The sequence below is a fragment of the Daphnia pulex genome, chromosome 7, assembly GCF_021134715.1.
Source record: "Daphnia pulex isolate KAP4 chromosome 7, ASM2113471v1".
NCBI lineage: Eukaryota > Metazoa > Arthropoda > Branchiopoda > Diplostraca > Daphniidae > Daphnia > Daphnia pulex.
In genome coordinates, this window is record NC_060023.1 from 12173408 (window position 1) to 12193471 (window position 20064).

The 20064-nt window shown below is 39.1% G+C and overlaps 6 protein-coding genes and 2 long non-coding RNA genes across 14 annotated transcripts; 5 read left to right on the forward strand and 3 right to left on the reverse strand.

The window, feature by feature from the left end:
* The first annotated feature begins 424 nt into the window (after positions 1–424).
* On the forward strand, positions 425–6427 carry LOC124197584. Of its 5 annotated transcripts, none has more exons than XR_006876256.1 (21): positions 425–1465; positions 1526–1680; positions 1752–1804; positions 1872–1934; positions 1995–2031; positions 2107–2295; positions 2356–2518; positions 2584–2692; positions 2756–2855; positions 2988–3106; positions 3164–3359; positions 3428–3511; positions 3657–3828; positions 3886–3974; positions 4035–4177; positions 4357–4568; positions 4627–4828; positions 4892–5091; positions 5159–5254; positions 5385–5587; positions 5770–6427. It is a non-coding gene; the product is annotated as an uncharacterized LOC124197584 (long non-coding RNA). The 5 variants fall into 5 exon arrangements; XR_006876255.1 differs by having other exon boundaries at positions 426–1465; positions 2578–2692; positions 4627–4804; positions 5388–5587; XR_006876252.1 differs by having other exon boundaries at positions 427–1465; positions 2578–2692; positions 5323–5587.
* Positions 6428–6639: 212 nt separating this feature from the next.
* LOC124197418 (prostaglandin reductase 1-like) lies at positions 6640–8675 on the forward strand. The gene is made up of 10 exons (XM_046592867.1): positions 6640–6728; positions 6788–6872; positions 6935–7066; positions 7131–7202; positions 7291–7321; positions 7401–7586; positions 7648–7766; positions 7835–7989; positions 8113–8337; positions 8430–8675. The coding sequence occupies exons 1-10, from the start codon at positions 6726–6728 to the stop codon at positions 8538–8540; spliced, it is 1119 nt and encodes a 372-aa protein (XP_046448823.1). The 5' UTR covers positions 6640–6725; the 3' UTR covers positions 8541–8675.
* A 186-nt stretch (positions 8676–8861) lies between these two features.
* LOC124197419 lies at positions 8862–10202 on the forward strand. Of its 2 annotated transcripts, XM_046592870.1 has the most exons (3): positions 8862–8999; positions 9233–9321; positions 9603–10202. In XM_046592870.1, exons 2-3 carry the CDS (start codon positions 9283–9285, stop codon positions 10137–10139), a joined length of 576 nt encoding a protein of 191 aa, XP_046448826.1. In that variant the 5' UTR covers positions 8862–8999; positions 9233–9282; the 3' UTR covers positions 10140–10202. The 2 variants fall into 2 exon arrangements, with proteins under 2 accessions (XP_046448826.1, XP_046448824.1); XM_046592868.1 differs by lacking the exon at positions 8862–8999 and having other exon boundaries at positions 9129–9321.
* A 214-nt stretch (positions 10203–10416) lies between these two features.
* LOC124198854 lies at positions 10417–13345 on the forward strand. Of its 2 annotated transcripts, XM_046594909.1 has the most exons (4): positions 10417–10613; positions 10677–10793; positions 10862–10960; positions 11022–13345. In XM_046594909.1, the coding sequence occupies exons 2-4, from the start codon at positions 10772–10774 to the stop codon at positions 13163–13165; spliced, it is 2265 nt and encodes a 754-aa protein (XP_046450865.1). In that variant the 5' UTR covers positions 10417–10613; positions 10677–10771; the 3' UTR covers positions 13166–13345. The 2 variants fall into 2 exon arrangements, with proteins under 2 accessions (XP_046450865.1, XP_046450864.1); XM_046594908.1 differs by lacking the exon at positions 10417–10613 and having other exon boundaries at positions 10637–10793.
* Positions 13346–13384: 39 nt separating this feature from the next.
* LOC124198856 (longitudinals lacking protein, isoforms A/B/D/L-like) lies at positions 13385–15560 on the reverse strand. The gene is made up of 8 exons (XM_046594911.1): positions 15145–15560; positions 14979–15073; positions 14846–14916; positions 14459–14784; positions 14294–14390; positions 14147–14233; positions 13977–14087; positions 13385–13907 (listed from the first exon to the last, which is right to left on the reverse strand). The coding sequence occupies exons 1-8, from the start codon at positions 15325–15327 to the stop codon at positions 13726–13728; spliced, it is 1152 nt and encodes a 383-aa protein (XP_046450867.1). The 5' UTR covers positions 15328–15560; the 3' UTR covers positions 13385–13725.
* A 108-nt stretch (positions 15561–15668) lies between these two features.
* Positions 15669–17846, reverse strand: LOC124198855 (ruvB-like helicase 1). The gene is made up of 7 exons (XM_046594910.1): positions 17574–17846; positions 17376–17504; positions 17140–17314; positions 16705–17076; positions 16540–16643; positions 16189–16478; positions 15669–16124 (listed from the first exon to the last, which is right to left on the reverse strand). Exons 1-7 carry the CDS (start codon positions 17712–17714, stop codon positions 15965–15967), a joined length of 1371 nt encoding a protein of 456 aa, XP_046450866.1. The 5' UTR covers positions 17715–17846; the 3' UTR covers positions 15669–15964.
* Positions 17847–18098: 252 nt separating this feature from the next.
* Positions 18099–19447, forward strand: LOC124198494. The gene is made up of 3 exons (XR_006876590.1): positions 18099–18889; positions 18961–19109; positions 19180–19447. It is a non-coding gene; the product is annotated as an uncharacterized LOC124198494 (long non-coding RNA).
* LOC124198493 lies at positions 19379–19927 on the reverse strand. Its single transcript, XM_046594347.1, has 2 exons — positions 19698–19927; positions 19379–19628 (listed from the first exon to the last, which is right to left on the reverse strand). The coding sequence occupies exons 1-2, from the start codon at positions 19925–19927 to the stop codon at positions 19445–19447; spliced, it is 414 nt and encodes a 137-aa protein (XP_046450303.1). The 3' UTR covers positions 19379–19444.
* Between the last annotated feature and the right edge of the window lie 137 nt (positions 19928–20064).

Consider the following 20064-nt stretch of genomic DNA (forward strand, 5'->3'; position numbering starts at 1 on the left):
CAAGGATCCATGGTGACTGGTAAGCAGGAATTGTTTATTTATAGATGCCACAAAGTATAAAAATGAATTAAATAACTTAAGATACTACTTTACTTTTTTAATGCCAAAGGTGCTGAATGAATTGATTGTTTGGATCAGAATCAAGATTCTCGCCTCTGGTAGCCCGTCAGTAAGAAGAGAATGAAGAAGAGCAGTCCATCATTTAATCAATCTCAGAACGAACACGAGGAAACGCATCGTCACTTCTACGACAAGGTGACAGTTAACATAACATTGAATTTACCACCCCTTCAAAAGTTCCATTTCTCAGAACAGGATCCAAATCACCCCCTCAGATTAAAAGAGGCCCGTTAGAAGCGGAATAAGGACAACATTGCGAATCCAATGAAGTGATCGTTCATCAAACAGAAGTAATTACGTTTTACATTTAACTGTGATTTTTTCTTTGCATGGTAAACTCAAGTATGGGCCAACATCCCTCCATAATTCGCCCTAGTTGAAGGGCCACAATTTTGGGTTTTTGTCGCTTATTTGGTCGCGTTGGGGTTTCTATCCAGGTAGTATTTTGATCACATTAGTAATTGCTATTGATTGAAATCCTTGAGGAGCATTTAGGGTTTTGTCTATCGCGTTATGTTTCATCACTCAGTAACGACAGTCGGATCGAGGTAAAACGTATCAGACTTTAATCGGAATATCATTATTTAAGTGTTCTCCTTATTACCGCGTCATAGATCAAATGGTTTGTTGGCTCCTATTTTGACTTTAGCAATCATTTGTAGCGTTATTAACAAGCTTATTTTCTACACAAAGGTGGTTAGTTGGTACTGTTTATCCGATCTGTATATCCCCCTCCCCCGGGAGAAATAGGGGGAAAAGACCTCAGGGGAAGGAGGTAGGCGACGGCAATTTGGTTATTTTCTTACTTCTAATGGGCTCGTATTATTCAGAAAATTGCATCTATTTCTGATACTCCTTTTAAACAGTAAATAGATCTGATTGGGCTCCGCAATTGCGCACGTTAACAAATTGAACTATTAAACTCTTTAGAAATTTGTAGACATCCAAGCGAACTAACTGTAATTGCGAAGCTCACATTTTCTGGCCTTTGAGGGTTGAGTTAGTGAATAGGGGGTCATCATCAACAGACAAATTGAGACCATTTAGATCCACTTTTGATTTCGTATTCAAAAATAAACTTGTCAAACGATATGCGGAGGTTGGGTATAAAAATGGCGAGCATTTCCAGGGTTGGACGGTAGAAGTGTCTTGGGTGTTGTTGAAGATGGAACGGCTCTTGCACCTGGGCGCTCTGTTCAGTCTGCATTCCGTTTGCTTCAACACACCCAAGACATTTCAATTCTATCCTTTCCTTTGGTCCTTTTTTGTTGCATGCGATGTCATCGCAGGTGGTTTCTTCCTCGCTGAAATGGTGGTGAAAATCACCGTTCCTAATTTCCAAGAGGTAGTAATAATTGAATTAATCTTGATCTCATGTCAATAATTGATTTCAATTTTTACTTAGGGGGAAGGCTTTTTTTAAAGATCTTTTCGGTTGGTTCTTTTTCATTATTTTCCTACTTCCGGCGTTGGCGGATTCATGGAGAATGGGTCCTAATCATAGAACGAGCGATCTTTGATTATATTCCGTCCGCCATTTATTTATTTTCATCTTTCCATGTAAGAATTACATAATTATTGTTCATAGAAATTCAGTATGGCGATGTAATTTCATTTCACGGACTTTTTAGATATAGTTCTTTTGCCCCATCCTTTGTTAGTTTTGAAATGAAATTTGTTTTCCGTGAGTATACGTAGAGTATTTGATAATTTCTTATTGAAAAATTTAATCGATTCTTTTAATTGGGCAGACAAGACACTGAAGACCATTTCAACTGTTTTGATCTTGAAATCTACCTCCAACTTTCAAACTTGTAAATATTTTTCTTATAATTGAATTTCATTTCTTATTCATTTTCATTTGTATGTTTTAGGTAATCGACGAACAAACTTCTGATTTCGATCGAATATGTAAGTTACTCGTATTTACAATTGATAAAAAGTAGTAGTTCTTTCAATGGAAAATTTTATGTTAAATTGTATTAGATGTACTACGTTTGATTTTTATTTCCGGCGACGACGTCAGTTGGAGTTTTTCCTCCCTTTTCGTATGTCCCTGTTTTTCTTCCAATTTATTTTTTAATAAGAAGCTCTGTCACTGTTTAATGTGATCGTGGCCACCCAGTCAAATGCCGCCCTTTGCATACAAGCCACTTTATTCATTTGCATGAAAAGGTATTTTATTCATTTTCATGGAATTTTATCATCTTAAATATTTCTTTTTGGGCTGAACAGGTTGGCCTATCCCCAAGTTCTTGATTTGATAGATTTGATAGACACAAGTGTTTTAATTGTCTGTTCATGCCGAAATGACTTTGTAAGTCTGCCACCTAATTAGAGTTTAAGTGTTGACTGTCGGAGCGACGTCGCTAAACTCAGCAGTCTCACGCATTTCCAGGTGTGTGTGTCAAATTGTTTTCTTTTCTTGTTAGTAACTAATTTTTCAATTTCGTCTAGTAAAAGTGATGCATGTTTCGTCGTTGTCTACCACCATTTCCTTGCTGACCATCTTGTTATGCATTTGTTTTTCTCCTTTTGGGAGATTTAAACAAGTTTGAAAGTCTGGGTTTATGTAAGTCTGCACATGTTTTTATTAGATCGCTGATTGTCTTTCTAATGATTTTATTCTGTATAGGCTCCGAGTTTCTAGTCATAACTAATCTTGGATCGAGGTGATAGACTAAATGTACGTCTCCGTGTCTCATCGTCTGTTGCTTTGCATTTTTCTCGCTCTGGTAAGTCATCATCTCTTGTGGGAATTTTACCTCTGTGTGTATTTAGAATAGATCCTATCTTTCGTGCACCTGAACCTAATTTCAATGCATGTTCTGTTTATTGGTGATCTAAATGGTTATTTAAAAATGCAGATTCGTGGTAGATTTGTGCGTAAACTTGGGGTTGGAGCGGGTGATATTATTTCCGTGTCAACGGACCGAGGGCGATACCGGTAATCTGAAGCAAAGGGATTTTTCAAAGAAGTGGTAGAGTAAGTTTAACTTTAATATCAATTGTAAAGTCGATACTTAATGACCTTTGATTGCAGTAGAAATTTTGGAAGTTTAACGATTGAATTTTTGGAATTTGTAATGTGGAAAGACCAGAGATGATGTAATTAGGAGACGACTTTGAAAATGATCTTTGCTTCTGCACTCGTATTGATTCCGCGTGATTCGACACACCCCGCTATACAAGGATTCCATCACCTACAAGGAACGCAAACTACTCAACAATCGATTACGGTACATGCTATTTTCTTAATTCTTTTCCTGTTTTAGTATTTTATGTTTTTTTGTTTTTTCATTCCCAGTTGGATCTTTTGTACCGGTTCTTGTTTAATTTTTTATTGTTGACTGCGCTGTCGAAAGGGTTCCCCCATCTTCTCACCTTCGACGTTAGTACGATTTTGTTAACTAATTTAATTATTTAATGTCTTTTGAAACATGGATTGCCTTAATTTAATAACCAATAAGGTTCCACAGAAAATAAGCGCCCATCTTGTCTAGTTGCATTCAACTTTTCTTCCATCAACATTTTAGTTTCAGATTTGAACGAAGTCGTCCGCGATCTTTGCTAAAGACCTCAAGAAAATCCTTCCCATCTCCACCTTCGTGTTGAGCGAATTTCAACGATCCTAAAAATCGAGATAAATCAGTTCCAGTTTTCCTACCACCGAATTGAAAGAAAGCGATCCTGTAAGGATGGAGTCTGGTAAGGATAAAATAAATATTAGAAGAATATTCGTTTAAATATTTGTTTCATCCTTAGCCCTGTCCAAGTCACATTATTTGAATTTTCATTTGTAATCCCAAGGCTGGATTAAACATCAAAGAAGCCATTCAACATCACTGCTCCAGGTAAATTATAAAAATGAATCTTATCGATAACTTTAGATTGACGTTATTTTATGTTTGAAGATTCGCAATGTTTGTCTTGATTGAAGCACTCGCTTTTCTAATTGCCAATCGATTTTTCTTGTCGTCGTCTGTGGTTTGACGGAACACGACTTTATCAAATTATATGATGTTGTCTCGTGTGTTTTTGTCGTCTCTTCGTTTGGGTAAGCTACATTTCAACGTACACTTATGTTTTACTAATACAGTAATTGTTAATGGTTTTATGGAAATGCCGAACGATCCCTACGCAATCGTTACGACACGTTATTCGAACTCGTTTGGATCACCGCCGTAACCGTCATTTGGGGCTCCTGTTTTTCTTTAAATATTTTATTTTTACAAGTTAATTGTAATGTTTTTCGCAGTTAGAGTCGAAAGCATGATCTAGGATGGTGGATAAGCGTTCTATGATGCACATAATTTCGAATGACTGGATTGTAATTTTCCCATTCGTTCGAAATTGTGACCATCATATTGCGGTTTTTCACTATCATCTACGAGCTCACCATCTTGAAAATGCTTATCGGTTAGTCTACAAGATCCTCATCATTATGGGTAATTTTATTTTCCTTTTTCATTCGTTTGGCTATTTTTAATTATCACTGCTGTGTAGGAATGTTTCTGCTTAGTTTCGTTTACGTATTGGCCATTGTCCCTGCTTTTAACGGGTGATGAGCGACACAAGCGCGATCATGTGTTGCCGCCAAACCGCCAACTTGAGTTTAATTAGAACTGGAAATAACCAACTGATGTGCAACTATAGAGCTGCCATTCGACTGATTTCCTTTGACGTAATATTCTGAATCTTTATCTCGGTGTGTTCTAATATGTAGTTTAATCAATTGACCCAAATCTTATCAATTTTTGGTTTTCTTTAGTATTTTATAGTGGAAAATTTCAATGTTTCGTGTGGACGAAATGTACTTCCGATATCCTATATTGATGTAAGAATGTCAAAACACTTGGACGCTCTGCCCATTCGTCGTCCAAACTCTACGCTGTAATTTCTCTTCAAACATGCCATCTTTTTGAAGCGGCTACACAACGGACATGATGCTATCTTCAACGACATTATCCAGTAACTTTAATGCACTAACTTATAATTTTGAAATGAGAGAAAATTTTACTCGTTATTTTTTTTTCAGAATGCGGTCGTAACGTTCGGCGGACAACTGCCAGTGTTTTGAAACTGGAAGAGATTGTGGCCCGCGAAAAATGTGAAGTAGAAAGCTGTGTGATGGGTAATGGTCAAATTCAGATTTGAAACAGTGAAACATTTGGAAGAACTAATGAGATATATGGTTACTAGTCTTTATTATTCATTTCCCTTTTGGTCGATAATTGGTTGCAAACATTCTGCACACATTCAAGAAGTCTAAACATCATCGTCAAGGTGAAGAGCAAAAGACATGTGTTTTTTTATTGTGGACCGTCATGGACCATGTGGATCAGATGACCATTTCGGACCATCGACAGAGAAGGGGTTTTGTCTGATCAGAATAATGATCCATCCCATCTGATTGCTGCTGAGATAGAAGCGGAAACGCTTTTGTCTACGCACCTTATTTCAACAGGTATCAACATAATTGAACCTTCATTACCTAGTACTTTTGAAGAGTGTTTCCAAGTTGGGCTGGTTGCATTAGTTCGTATTGTCCTGCTGGGTCTCTTAGTACATTATAAGGAGACGTTGCAGTTATAATCTACTGGAAAATTGTCTTATATGATTTATGTTTTTTATTTTTGCTTTTATTAGACAGTCCAGCAATGATCGACAGCTAGCCAGTCAATCCGAAAAAGTGATGAAGGTTAAACTGTTTCCATTTTTCCAAGCCACGTCTATGACAGACATTCATTTTCTTACAAGTATAATAACCATAAAGTAGTTGGCCCGTTTGTGTATAATGCTTCGGCCGTAGATTTTTATTTAAATTTTTTTTTTTTTTTTTCTCTACCACACATTTCACCTTATATGATTTTAACTAATGGAAAACAACGCATTAACTTGTATTAAGAGATCCACCAATCGCTGTTACTGTTTTTATCATTTCCAGAGTGCACTGGGTGGCAAGAAATGGGCAGTGTGAGACTCCCTGTAACATTGAGCTGCTATAGATAAGTTTGATGTCCTGTAATTGCAGTGCGTATCGACATTAATTTACAGCAACTCAAGATTACATGGAACCCTATTGCTGACATCCCTTATTGCTACCTAATATTCTCTGGTTTTGATTTAACACAACTGCAGCGATTTCCAAATCCAACTGAAGAATCTCTGGTTAAATTCAAGTTAATTTAGGTGTTGTTCTCCGTCAGCTCAAGAAGCGTCTAATGTGATTTTACACGTATGCTTATTTTGTGTACCAGTCTAAAATCTAAATGTCTATGATAACCACAATATATACTTGAATGTAGTCGGTTTTCTCTTTTTATTATTTGTGGTTGTTGTGTAATAACTTAAGCATAAAAATCAAGTTCATCGGATAGAAAAACCGGTGGGGATCGCGTATTCTGTATGAAAATGTCTCCAAAAGGAACGAAAATGTTTTGCATATTCGAAATTTAAATATTTGTGGTTGCTGGTGACGATCATAGATGGCGAAACATTCAGTAGTATTTTCGGACGCCAGGTGGTGTAGTTTGTTTTGATTTTCCATCTCCACTTTTGAACGTGTTTCTCGACTTCTCCGACATTCTTTCCATCGACTTACCATGGTAATCACCGAACTATTCTTCAGAATTATTCTCATTAGAAATAACTTATTTAATGTTAGATGCGACGAGCTTTTACTGGATCGGTTTACCAGTTCATGTATGGTAGGTGTCGGCAGTTCGTGCCGTCAATCTGCCAATTAACAGGTTTGGAATAATAAGGTATTTTACATAACCAGTCTTAACCAAATGGATTCCTGTTGATGTAGGTTTCCACACGTCAATCGTTAACAACACCGTCAGTGCAAAGAAATTTGTTTTCTCCAAAAGGTTTAATGGTTTGCCTCAACACGATAATTTTAGTTTGGAAGTTGAAGAGCTACCAGAACTAAAAGCAGGAGGTCACCAACTTAATGACTTTTCATGTACGTTTTCCGCCTGTACTAATTTTTTATGGTTTTACAGATGTTCTTTGTGAAGCCCTTTATCTCAGTGTAGACCCTTACATGAGACCTTACAGCCTTAGCTGGCCTCTTGGTAATAATGACAGTATATTTTACGACTCCAATATGTTTTTACAAGAATCATTATAAATGTTACAGAGTACTTTTGTTGATTACGATAGGGACAACAATGAAAGGAGGACAAGTTGCAAAGTAATGTTAAGTTTTTATTCTCACCATAGTCTTGTGATTCAAATGAAGAAATTAACATTTAAATTAATTAAATTTTCAGAGTTGTAGAATCCAAAAATGACAAGTTTCCCATTGGATCTCTCCTGGTTGGCTATTTGGGATGGAGAACTCACACAGTTATCAATCCAGATATTAAATCAAAGAATTTCATGGAGGAGATCACTCAACTGCCCGAGTTGGGATCACTGTGTCCATCTGTCGGATTAGGGGCCGTTGGAATGCCAGGGTAACAGTAATCCAACGTTATTTTCTTACCTATCATCCATGTTTTGTTCCTTATTATGTAGTAACTCTGCATATTTCGGGTTCCTGGAAATTTGTAAACCCAAACCGAACGATGTCGTGGTCGTGAGTGGAGCAGCCGGAGCAGTCGGTAGTTTAGTCGGTCAAATAGCCAAAATCAAGGGTATAATGATTCACGATTATAAAAGTTGTTTGCATAACAAATATATATTTTTGTTTCTGTTGGAATAGGTTGTCGGGTGATTGGCTTTGCTGGAACAAACGATAAAGTCAAATGGCTAGAGGATGAACTGGGTTTCGATAGGGCTTTCAACTACAAAGTGTGCGACTTGAAAAGTTCTTTGAAGGAAGCTGCTCCCAACGGTGTTGACTGTTATTTCGATAATGTAAGATTGAGCCTAACATTGTTAATAAGATGTCCTATAAAAGTATAAAGACCACATCAATAGGAGTTTACTTTATGCTTGGATTTATGATTAATTATTCTGTTTTGTTTTACAAATTTTCAGGTTGGAGGGCCATTGAGCGTAGCTGTCCGCAGTCACATGAATGATTTTGGGCGTATTTCCGTGTGTGGTGCCATTTCTTTGTACAATGACACTACGCCGACTCTTGTCCCTTGCGTTGAACCCGCAATGGTCTTTAAGCAGCTTAAGATGGAAGGCTTTCTCATCCACCGTTGGACTAATCGCTTCCAAGAAGGAATGAGTCAAATGCTAACCTGGATTCAGGAGGTATCTCTTTCATTTAAGAGTTTCCTTTTTAGTTTTCTTGATTTTTCCTTTTTGTAATTGTTCTACATTGTTTCTATTCCTTTTAATTTTAGGGTAAAATCAAAATCAAGGAAACACATACCGAAGGATTTGAAAATATGCCCCAAGCTTTTATTGATATGCTGAAAGGAGGCAACCTTGGAAAAGCGATTGTCAAAGCATAAATCAACACTAAACTTAATTTTCTTTATTCTACAAGGTCTTCCCGGACAGCTTTGGGTTATGGAGGAGTATAGTGATCGATTTAAATAGTTTGTTATAAGATCTTAATTCTATTAATAAAGACATGGGAGAAATGAGAAGTGCGCACAAAAAAATAGACTCATTTAGACCATGGCGTAGACGTAGCTTTCGGGTCCAGGGATTCTGTTGGATGGTGCGCGCAGTCACCGTAACATAAGCCTTGGTTTATAGTTGTGACGATTCTTCCTCGACTCTCACCATCACCACCACTGCCCTCTGCTTCTTCCATTTGGCTCATGAACGAATTAGTGGAACCACCGGAACATGTGATATCATCGGATGAACAGGATCCCTGTCTCACACCTGTCACTGAATCACCACCCACCTTTTTCTGTTGCAGCGAATGTTTGTTTACTTGTCATCGTCGGAAAGGAATCAAGGTGAGAATGCTACTATCCAGACCAACAAAAAAACAGACATGATAATCACACACACGGATATGGTTACTAGTCCAACTGCAATCTTATCTGCATGCTTGATATTTCGACCAACACATTATAAGCAACGATTTATTACACTCTTATCACTCGTCTCCCGTAACATTCAGTCGAGTTACGGTCACGCTCAGCTTTTTCATTTTTCTAGTTCCTTTGTTTCCCTTATTCACTTTCAGATCACCAGCTCACAAGTTGAATTGAATTCCCCCGTCGAACGACATTAAAGATGCCCTACATTTTCATAACGGTCCAGTCAGGTGGATGGGTAAGACCAGCAATTTTTTAAAACTTTTATTAGCTTAAGAAACTGGAATAAAAGACTGGTCCAGTGTAATTTGATTTCACTATTTATTTGAAAATTGTGTGTGTTTTATTGATTTAAACACATTACATTGCCCATATGATTAGTCATAGTCGAGATATGCGTGGTTGTAAGATAAAAGAAGCTAAACTAATTCTGTAATTCAATACAAGATAAGCATCATTTTCTCTTATAAATGCGTGGATAACAAATGTTGACGTAATAACTTAATTTATGTGTGACAGGACCCTTCTTTGCCCATCAACTTGGATTATTCGCCGGAATTAGATCCAGAGATCAACGGATTTTTGCGCGAACATCAACAGCCAAATCACAAGCAGATGACAAATCATCGTGGGCCATCCAGGAATGCCGATGGAAGAGGATCCGTTTCCACTCATTGCGAATTGCGGCTGATTCTCGATGGGCTGGAGAAGCTTGGCTTTCAGTTGGTGACCACTGCGTCTTATTCCTTTCAAGGCCGGGCTCACAACGAGTTCATCATGCATCGTGAACTGACGCCCGTGATGGACCATCTGCACGAAATGAAACATAAACAACACTTGGCCGTTCCAGAACAAAACAAGAAGAAAAATAAAGATGAGAGCCATAAACAGCATCGTCATCGAGATCGCAGTATCAGCAGTAGTAGCGATCAAAGTATAGACGACAGGAATAATAGAAGGAAAACCGGTTCTTCGACACCTGCTCATCACAAGAGCAAAAATCATTCATCGTCATCAGCCCCATTCCGCAGCCAACAGTCGCAACTTTACTACTAAACTCCGATTGTTTGTCCATAAAATTGGCCTGATTTCAGCACAATCAGTCAATTATTACTTCTTCAAAAAGACAACTTGATTTTAAATTACATCAAATTATTTTATTGTTCAAACCATTCTAGAAATCCTCTCTTTACCCATAGTACACTTTTGTCTTTTTTTCTCTTTGTGAATGGCGCTATAATAAAAAAAATAAATAAAAATAAACTGAAGCGAAGCTGATTTTTTTTAAATCATTATTTGTTATGTTGATTACTAATAAGCGACATTGATGACGAAAATCCAGAGTTTTGAAAAGTATGAGGTGTCCTTGGCAGTCGTCGGCGCCACGTGTGGAAAGCATAAAGCAATAAGCCAGTTAATGGATTTATATTTGCAGCGGATAGAACAAACAAAAATTCTTCTTCTGTTTTTTAAAAAGCCTGAACAAGTTAATTTGTTAAAAAAAAACTGTCTTCATCTTGTGTGAATCAGGTAATGCGAAACATACGATAGCAATCACGTCTTCCGACGTTCTTCACACGTGTGTCGTTTCAGGTCGTGTGAGCACCTTCAACTTTCCTGATGTGAAACTGCAAGGTCTTGTTAATAAACTTGTCGAAAATAAATCTCAACAAACTGTCAACAATACAATGGAAGTTGAACCAGAATCAGGTACTGAGTACTGTTAAATAATTTCGTAACTCTTTGTTTCTGCAAACTGATTTACAATTTTCTGATAGGAGACATGATTGTTTCTGCCTTGGGACAACCTTTATTCCTTGGTGATATCTATGATAACTCAACCAACACTTTTACCAACCAAGGCGTCTTAAACATGTGTAAGAAAAATTTCTTGATTGATGTTGTTTATCTCATTTTTAAATTTATGATTATTCCTAGGGCTTGATTTGTTCCCAGAAAAAAAGGAATGTGTTGAATTGAATCAGTGGAACAAGACTTACTTTCTACGCCAACCAGAAGCCTATCAATGGTTGCACCTTGGCGAAGACCAGCACACCACCACCTTGAGAAGCAGAGCCATCAACCAATCTGTACTTTGGTTTTCTGATTACATCGACTACTCTCCCCCTCCTGGCTGGACTCATGTCACAATCCACTTTGGCTATCGTGGATGCAGAGTATCTGTGGCAGATGTTGACCTGTTGCCAACAATGGTGAAGAATTCAGAAGCTGACCCTACAGCCTATGTGGTAAATGAGATCCTGTACGGTGCAAACTGCCTCCTGATCCTTGAAGAGCCAATTGGCATTGGTGAAACTGAAAAATCAGCAAAAGATCGCCTCTTTCTTCTTGCCAAGTGCCTAGCTGAAGGATCGGAAGATAGTGTCGAACTTTCAGATTCCACTCGTTGCCGATTTTACTCCGATTTGCCTAGTGTACAACCGCTTACCGGGACTCTCATTCAATGCTTCAGCGAAATTGAAGAAATTATGTTCCAGATGCAGGATTCTGATTTGCATATTCCAATAACAGCCACGCTAACTCCTCTTTCAATTGACGTTACATCACCTTCCCCGTGCCTTGACCAGGCTTTTTACATCTCGATAATGATCCGAAAAATCATCTCTGCCAACACAAACGATCTGTTCCGTCTGTTGGAGGATCCTTTTGTTCAACTGACCAACCGAATGCTTCCGTATCTCAAGCACTTTCACAAATGCCTTAATCTACTCTCCATTGCCAACGATACAACCGAGACCGTCGATTGCTGGAAAGAAAAAGAAAAACGTGTCATTTACCTCTGGCAAACCTACATCGCCAACAAGAAATTAACCGAATGGCTCGGTCAACGCAAAAGGGGTCTGGCGATTATCAAGAGCTTTTTGAGCCACATTAATCTGCCCTTTCTGGCCAAAAAGGAGCTTCCCAATTTGGTGGCTGGTCAGATAAGAAAAGTCTTTATGCTCAAAACGGTGAAACAAAAGGACCCGTTTCTGGAACAGTTTCACTTGGATTTCGCTCAACTGGAGGAATCACCAGAATGGTCGTTTTTGGAGATTGTCTTTTCCACAGAGGATCACGTCGATCATGTAAGAAGTAAATTGATGGAATTTGCTGCTGCAGATGACGGACCGTCTGTCCAACGCTTTATTTCTACCTCGCCCCACCATGAAGATGCGCAAATCGTCACCGAGTCTGTGGAAATTTCAGATGACGATCTGACTATTCGTGGAACTCTGTTGTTGAAACGAGGAAATCCTTCCATCTACCTCCTGCAAGCTGAAAACATGATCGACTTAGACCAATTCCGGTGGTTCGAGTTGGGATTTGATTCGGGGAAATCTTCCCGCCATCGTACACTGTTCCTTATCGGGGCATCTGGTAGCGGAAAGAGCACCCTGGTGGACAGTTTCATCAACTACATCCTCAATGTTCAATGGACCGACCCGTTCCGCTTTCGAGTCGATCCTGAAAGCTACGGCCAGCAGAGAAAGTTAGTAACAGCTACCACCATCCACTACGTTGACGGGATGTCTATTCCTCATTCTCTGACCATCATCGATACTCCTGGATACAACGGCGACGTGGAATCGGACATTGAAACAACTCAACTTATCGTCGGATTTCTAACTCACCCAAACTCTCGTCAAATTTTTCGGACCATTGACGCCATCTGCGTGGTGGCCAATTCGACCCAGAAAATTGCGAGTACTGCTCAAGCCAACGTCATCGAAGCTGTCAAATTTCTCTTTGCAAACTGCGATTATGCCAGGAAAGTCCACTGGTATTGTACGTTCGCCAGTAATCCCAAGAAATTGCCGTGTGTTTTGGAGACGATCCCTTCTTGTATTTTCCCCACGGACGTTCATTACGAGTTTGAGAATTCGATCCTTTTTGCTCCCAAGCGCGTTCGATCGCAGGATGAAACCGAAGATGACTACATTGTTGAACAAACCTATTGGGACAAGGCCTGGAGCAATCATCGCTCATTTTTCTCGCAATGGAACTTGGACGAGCCCCTGCAGATTCTTCCACCCACTCACAGCGTCTCGAGAAATTCCATATCTGCCGGTTGGTCGTAATTATCAATTCCTTTGTTTTCGCCCTGGACATTATTATTTCAAGTCTTGTTTGTTTGAATATGTTGCTGTTGATCAATTCGTTTTTGATTAGAACTTTCGTGTTAGTTGGTGTTTCAACTCAGAATGAAATGTTGGATTAAAATGACTTTGAAATCCAATAGAAACTTAATTTCCCCCAAACAACCTCTAAGACTAACCTGGAAATCGACGGAAGAAGAATTTAACAATTCAACGTGTTTCATTTGGAACAGCCACAGATCTCTCAGCGTCGCGCACAGAAAAAGGTATACAATAATGAAAAATATAACACGCGATTTCCTTGTTCTTTCCGAGTTCAGAAACAAAAATTTTTGGACTTATTACCCTTGCACAAACCGCACAGCGTTTTGTTTCTTTTCTTTGAAGGCGGACCAGTTCGTGACGGAACTTGGCGAGCTGAGTTTGTGACACGTGACAAAATTAATAGTTAATTCAAAAACGGCAATGCACGCAAGAATTTTGTGTCTGTGGAAGAATTTGAGATGAGGGGGGCCAACACAAGAATTCTCTTCAAACCAAATTTAGTCAACGTCATCGCCGGATGTTCTTGCTCGTTGTTCTTTGTATTCTTGGTAGTCTTGGATGTAGTCCGGATGCTTGCGTCTGATGTGTTTCTGAATGTAGCGGCGCTGTGAGAGCATGTGAGAACAGATCGGGCAAGGAAAAGAAGGAACTACACCGCACTCGTAACGAAGGTGAGCAACTATTGAACAATAAATAAAAACAGATAATTAGTTCGGATCAATGAAAAAATTATTCTTAAAAAACTAACCAGCGTTGTTCTTCCGTTTGTAACGACGTCCACATCGTGGACAGGAAAAAGGTCTATCACCACCGTCAGTATCTTCCAATATGACAGGTTCAGCTGCTCCTCCTTCTCCGTCTAAGATCAACCCAGTTGGTAAGATTAAAAGATTTAACGACTTGACAAGATCTGCTCACATTGAGAGGAGTCGGACATGGTGAGATCGTAATTAGTTTCAGACGCTCCAGCGCCGTTTTCTGAAGCCCAAGTTTCATTACCCGTTTCTAATAATCAAACAAAATATTAACAAAATAAATGAAAGAATGAATTAAATTTCACCACACCATGAGCAGAGGCCATTGCACCATAAGAGCCGGAAGCAGAAATTCCGCTGAGACTGTGCTGTGAATTCCCTGCGCTCCAGCCTTCATCGTCTTCGTCCTAAAGTGACGGAATATTATTGAACAAATAAAATTAAAAACGGGTAATTTTCTCTCAAATATAATTACTTTCAACGATTCCTGATCAGATTGCCCTTCTTGATCTTCCTGTTCCAACTGTTCGCCACTTGTAGGATCTGTATCCATTTCACAGTCCAAGAGATCAGGCGCTTCGTCCGATTCGACAGGTTGTTGTGGTGATTGCTTCTTTTCCGCCAAAGTCTTTGTCTTCTTCGTGGCTGTTTTCGACCGATGTAAACGAGGTGGGCAAGGTACGTTGGATTGAGATTCTGTTTGATGAGTTGTATCAGCTGCTGCATGATTTTCACTAGTCTTTTGCTTTTTTAACACAAGACTAGACATGTATTTACGCTGGTTAGGCTTGTCAGCAAGACCTGTAGAGAATATTGAAAATCACAATCACAATCCTGAAATTCAAAAAGCATCAATGTTTACCCTTAATTTGCAGAGCCTCGGCAGTCTGCAGGAAGCTCTCCAACTGATATTGTGAGATATTGACTTCTCCTCTAATAAAAAGAGATCATAAACTTTTATGACAACTGATAAATAATCAACTAAAGGAACATACCTGTACATGAAGTCAACTAAGGATTTAAGATCACTGAATGCAACATCTTTCAAGAAAACAACTGCGTGCTTGTCTGTCTGCTGACTGAGCAAGTCCTATATTGCACATTGAGGTAAAACAATCATTATTGTTCTGGTAAATTCAAAAGAGAGTATATATCACTCACCGTGAAGTATTGCGAGCAAGCGAAAAGAACTAATCTGTGTACTTTTATGGATTGACCTTCAGCAGCCAGGACTACATCTACCAGACTTTCTCTCACGAGCAAAGAGTCGAGGACGGATACCAGAGTACTGTGATGATTGTTCCATTTGAGACAAAACTCTTGAATGTCGTGCTGGCCCATCATCGCAGGCACACACGTCCACCTGTTTTAATTCGGAAATGCACAACCAGACCCTTGGTATTTTTCACCAAAGCCTTCGTGAGATAACAACAACAATTCACCCCTATGAGAAGACCAATTTATGGCGTTGGCGAAATTCTGAGACCAGTAATTCGAACCAGCTTATGATCCAGTGAGTTAACAATCCAGCAGGTGTGTTGTGTATAAAAATTCACAAAGATTGAAAGACGCCATCTCTAACAAGTATTTTTCGTCTGCTATTTGGCGCGGCGTCGTTGTCAAATCAAAATATCCGAGGTGAAATTTTTCCCCTGTTCAGAATTCAATCAATGTTTTTAGTAAAGCTCGATCCATTTTAATGTATTTTAATCGTTCAAAACGGCTTCCTGTTTTTATTTTGTACACCCGTTTTTAGATGAAAGAAGTTAAAAGTCCGTAACTTTTGAGAGAGCAGCTATCCAACGACACCAAGTTTCGAATAGAAAAGCGGTACACAGAGCTAAATATGTTGGTCATGAGAAATGTGTTTAGAAAAATGGAAGCGGAGTAGCGTGACGAACTGAATTGGTTATTCGTGGAGGATAATTTTATTAAGAAAAATGGAAAGAAACACACAGACCAGCAAATTTGACTCGATTCCTCATTTCATGTACTTGTCTTTGTCTTGCGTCAGGATCTTGGCTGATGATTTGGCATCGAGAAACAGACCTCCGACTTCTTTTATATCTTCATTGGTGATGGAAGAGCGACCGTTAACTTTAGCTGTCAGGGCGCCGGGTGTAAGTAGCTGAACCGCATACCTAAACCAAGAACATTTGATTGTTTAATAAGATCATTTTTTTGCTTTACAATTTTTGTTCTTACCTCAGAGTAGTTCGATTGCCAAGTTCACCAAGAGCTTGGAGGGCATCGTCTTCAATGCTCAATCCTTCTGTTTTGGCACGAATGCGGATAATTTGTACCATCTCTTCGGCGGTGTACTTCATCGTCCGAAGAATGAGAAGTCTGTCGAGTAGATCAAGAGGAATACCATGTGGAGCCACAATATCATCGGTACCCCTGACTGTGCACATGCCTCGATTAGTGGCAAAGATAACGATGGGGGCGATAGCCGATTCCAGCGCTTTTTGGAGATAGGTAAAGCATTCCATGTCCTGAAATTCAATTAAAATCAATCACTAACTTTGAATATCTTTATTTTTATTGGTCTATTACCAGCATGTGAACTTCGTCGATGAATAACACGCCGGGTACAAGCTCTGCAATTCCCTGGTCAATGTACTTGTTGACTACCTTGTTGATTTCTCTCCTCAGCTTGTCTACAATTAAAATGTAAATTTAAATCTTGGTAAGCATTTTTGAAGTATATGAAAATATTACCTGTGATTTCGGTTTTTTTCGGCTTCATTAGCTGTCCCATCATGGAAAGAATGTCTTGGCCTCCCTGTGGGCGGGCATTAGCCACGTCCAAATCGTGTAGGGTGACGTCCTGGACAATTTCTTTCTTTTTGTGAACATCGCCTTTAGGAAGAGGGACATATTCTTCGGCTTCGAGATCGAACTCGGTGGCAAACGTATCAGATCGGCCTTGACGTTTAACCGCTCCGCTATTGGCTTCAATGTAAATGACGTCACCAATTTCAACACGTTCCTTCTGGAGAGATTCGTAGATGGAAGGATCCAACTTGAGCTGCTTTGTTCCTTTAGCCGTCTTCAGTCCAATGATTACATGACTGACAGTTTTGCCATATCCTGTAAAACAAATAACTGGTAGTAAAATTTGTCATAAAAATCAACTGAGTTGTTAACTTTTACCTCCCATAGGATTCTCAGTTTCAACTGGGGTAAGTTCAATGACTTCTCCTTCATAAACTTCTTTCGTTTCCTTGATACGAAGGCCAATAGCTCTACGAAAGTTTTCCATTAAAACTTCAGTTTTCTTGATTTCAGTGCTGAAGACTTCTGAGCCCACCATAGGACAAAAAGGAACCTGTATATGAAATTTTAATTTTCAATTTCTTCAACTTGTAAACAGTTAAAGCAGGACTGACCTTGTTGCCTAAATCTTGAGCAATTGCCATGGCGAGGGCAGTTTTGCCAGTTCCTGGTGGCCCGGCAAACAACACAGCCCTTCCAGCCATACGTTTAGACCTGATCAAATCCACCACCAAACCAGCTGCCTGTGAAATGTAGAGCAAACAGTTGTTGAGTACATTTCTCTTAGAAAACTGAAAAAAATTGTGTGTTACCTCTCTGGCTTGCGTTTGGCCAACAAGGCCGGCAGCGATGTTTATGGCATTGCCGGATTCATCCAAACCGAGACCCTTCACGTGGCTGTGAGCCGAAATTCTTTGAGTTTTGACCGTGCTTCTAACTTCTTCAATCTTCATTTTGTTATTTATAAAAGACTTGCAAATTTACAGAAAAAATGTGGACGCCTTAAGAAGAACACGAGACGAAGTTGCTTCAGGGTTTCTATGGTAACAACCGGCAGTCCCGCCAGATTAAACGCCACCTGGTAGACCTTGACTCAACTGTGTAGTAAAAGGATTTTTTTTTAAGCAGAATGTTTTTTGTTTTTTACCCTTTTTTAAAAGAAAAAGCACCATGGAAGAAAATTTACATGCAAATCATTCTGTAAGTTTTAAATTATCAAGCACCAGGATTCGGCAACCAGGCTATCGGGTTGATGGGGTCCATGGGGATTGGCTGCTCACTGAGATCTAAGATGATTTGAGTGGTTGCCGAAGCCGTTAAACGAAATTAAACTGAAACACCTGTCGTCTGGTAAACAAACAAGCTTGTTCTTTCTTCTATTCATTGATTCATTTCGATTTCATGTTTCACTGGGAAGTGCTAAAATCTTTTACATCCGTCGCAGTAGTCAAATTGTTACAAGCGTGTGACGAAAGTCGTGAAGTTTGTCTGCAGTTATTTCCTCAATTTCAAACACAAACAAACAATTAGCCTATACGAACCCCATTATAGACTTCAAACGTGCCTTCACTTAAAAGTACTAATTAAAGAATAGATCCAACAATAGTTTCGTTTATCTATTTCGTGTATGACCTACACATTTTTCATACACACGCAGGAATAGGCGAAGGAGAGGTGCGGCAAAGTAGACACGCTGCAAGTTCGATGACTTGACACATAACACGCATTGATGCTGTAGTCTTTTTTAGAATGTTGTCGTCTTTTTAAACACAGAGTAACAGAATATTTCATGGCTGTTGTTATTTTGTTGTCTGGTATTTTCGGCACATTGGAGAAAGAATAATGGAAACCGTTGTTTTCAAACTCGTTATCAGTAAATATTAGAAAGCTCGCTGTTTCACTGCTGAGCGCGAGCACTCGAACGTGAATGTGCCCTCAATTTTCTCAAACTGATTCTCATTAAAACATTATCTGGTGCATTCGCATGCGATTATTTGCTAACTAAACTCTCCTCGCTCCAGAAGGTCATATAAAACAAAAATGGAGATGAAACTACTACCAAAACACCTTTTCGTTTCGAAATGGATTAAATACTGAGCTCGATTTGACATACAGAACCCGTTACAAGGTATATTTTTATTTTAAAATGATACATCACATTCTTATCGGTTTTTTTAACAATAATTCTTTATTAATTAGTACTTCAAAATGCCTTCCGATTAAGAACGAGAATGATCTTTGACGCCTTTTGTGGAATTTGAATGATTGGATGAGTTGGCGGAAACCTGGCTGAATGATCCCTCATTGCAAACGGCGGTGGGAGAAAGTCAAGCCCATATATCTTGCAAGTTTGTTAACACTTTCACTTTTGTACTTATCTCTTCTTACTTATACTTACTTCTCTTTGAACCAAAAAAGGATGAGTCAAGGGCCTCAAGAGAGGCTAACGGCATACAGCAGTACCTTCAAGTGCTCGTACTAGCTACTGAAACCCGTTGGATATGAAACCACGACAATATGACACTTCACATAAAAATCCACAATCTTGTTTTTACAATTCATCAAAATTATTGAAGTTAAAAGATGATGTCATTTTTGTAGGGATTCGTTATTTAGATTGAATTGTTCACTGTCTGTATTATGAAGTTTCATTGAGCTCTGAAAGAAATAAAAAAAGAAAATTCTACTCCTTGGTGATGGGGGTTCCAGCCTTTCTTCTTTTATTTTGTGATTCTGTTTGAAGTAGGGAGTTGACCATGAATCGTTTGTTAACCCTCGCTGGTTTTTTGCTCCATTCTGACGGGCCTCCAACTTCAGCTCTAGCCTTGGCCCTTGCAGCTTCTTGCAACAATTCTTCTACAGCTAGTCTGTGCATGATAATTGACATTATTAGACTTGAATGATTCCATTAAAATTAAGGAGGTTGAAGAACAAACCGTTCAAGTGCTGCATTGTCAAGTCCTTCACCCACTTTCACTTCAGTTTCATTGCTCCCACAAGTTCGTTGAGTAGTAGTAGCAGTACTGGGTGTTGCAAGATTTTGATCACTTTTCTTTCTATCAGTGGAGGCTCCAGCCGACCGTAATGGAAATCGTTTCCGCAGATATTTGGTTTCAAACCTTGCCTGTCTGGCGATGGTTTCCGGATCATTAACTTGGTTGCTCATTGCGGTTACTTAACACCCTTTTTCTTTACAATAAACAAGCATAAAGTCTCTGACTGATTTCGACTAGTATTGTCAATCCTTCGGCTTGTTGTTTTGAAAACATTGCGACTAGTGACACCATCTACTGGCGGATAAAA

Bases quoted from the DNA above. Each gene is read 5' to 3' on its own strand.
- LOC124198493 (XM_046594347.1), bottom strand. From the start codon at position 19,927: ATGAGCAACCAAGTTAATGATCCGGAAACCATCGCCAGACAGGCAAGG. The intron at 19,629-19,697 runs GTTTGTTCTTCA...TATCATGCACAG, and splicing joins GACAATGCAGCACTTGAACG to ACTAGCTGTAGAAGAATTGT.
- LOC124197419 (XM_046592870.1), top strand. From the start codon at position 9,283: ATGCCCTACATTTTCATAACGGTCCAGTCAGGTGGATGG. The intron at 9,322-9,602 runs GTAAGACCAGCA...TATGTGTGACAG, and splicing joins CGGTCCAGTCAGGTGGATGG to GACCCTTCTTTGCCCATCAA.
- LOC124198856 (XM_046594911.1), bottom strand. From the start codon at position 15,327: ATGATGGGCCAGCACGACATTCAAGAGTTTTGTCTCAAATGGAACAAT. The intron at 15,074-15,144 runs GTGAGTGATATA...TGTGCAATATAG, and splicing joins CTTGCTCGCAATACTTCACG to GACTTGCTCAGTCAGCAGAC. The intron at 14,088-14,146 runs GTGAGCAGATCT...GGTTGATCTTAG, and splicing joins CATGTCCGACTCCTCTCAAT to ACGGAGAAGGAGGAGCAGCT.
- LOC124197418 (XM_046592867.1), top strand. The intron at 6,873-6,934 runs GTTTGGAATAAT...CTGTTGATGTAG, and splicing joins GTCAATCTGCCAATTAACAG to GTTTCCACACGTCAATCGTT. The intron at 8,338-8,429 runs GTATCTCTTTCA...TTTTAATTTTAG, and splicing joins TGCTAACCTGGATTCAGGAG to GGTAAAATCAAAATCAAGGA.
- LOC124198855 (XM_046594910.1), bottom strand. From the start codon at position 17,714: ATGAAGATTGAAGAAGTTAGAAGCACGGTCAAAACTCAAAGAATTTCG. The intron at 17,077-17,139 runs GTAAAAGTTAAC...TTTGTTTTACAG, and splicing joins AACTGAGAATCCTATGGGAG to GATATGGCAAAACTGTCAGT. The intron at 16,125-16,188 runs GTAAGAACAAAA...TTCTTGGTTTAG, and splicing joins GGCAATCGAACTACTCTGAG to GTATGCGGTTCAGCTACTTA.
- LOC124198854 (XM_046594909.1), top strand. From the start codon at position 10,772: ATGGAAGTTGAACCAGAATCAG. The intron at 10,794-10,861 runs GTACTGAGTACT...ATTTTCTGATAG, and splicing joins GGAAGTTGAACCAGAATCAG to GAGACATGATTGTTTCTGCC. The intron at 10,961-11,021 runs GTAAGAAAAATT...GATTATTCCTAG, and splicing joins CCAAGGCGTCTTAAACATGT to GGCTTGATTTGTTCCCAGAA.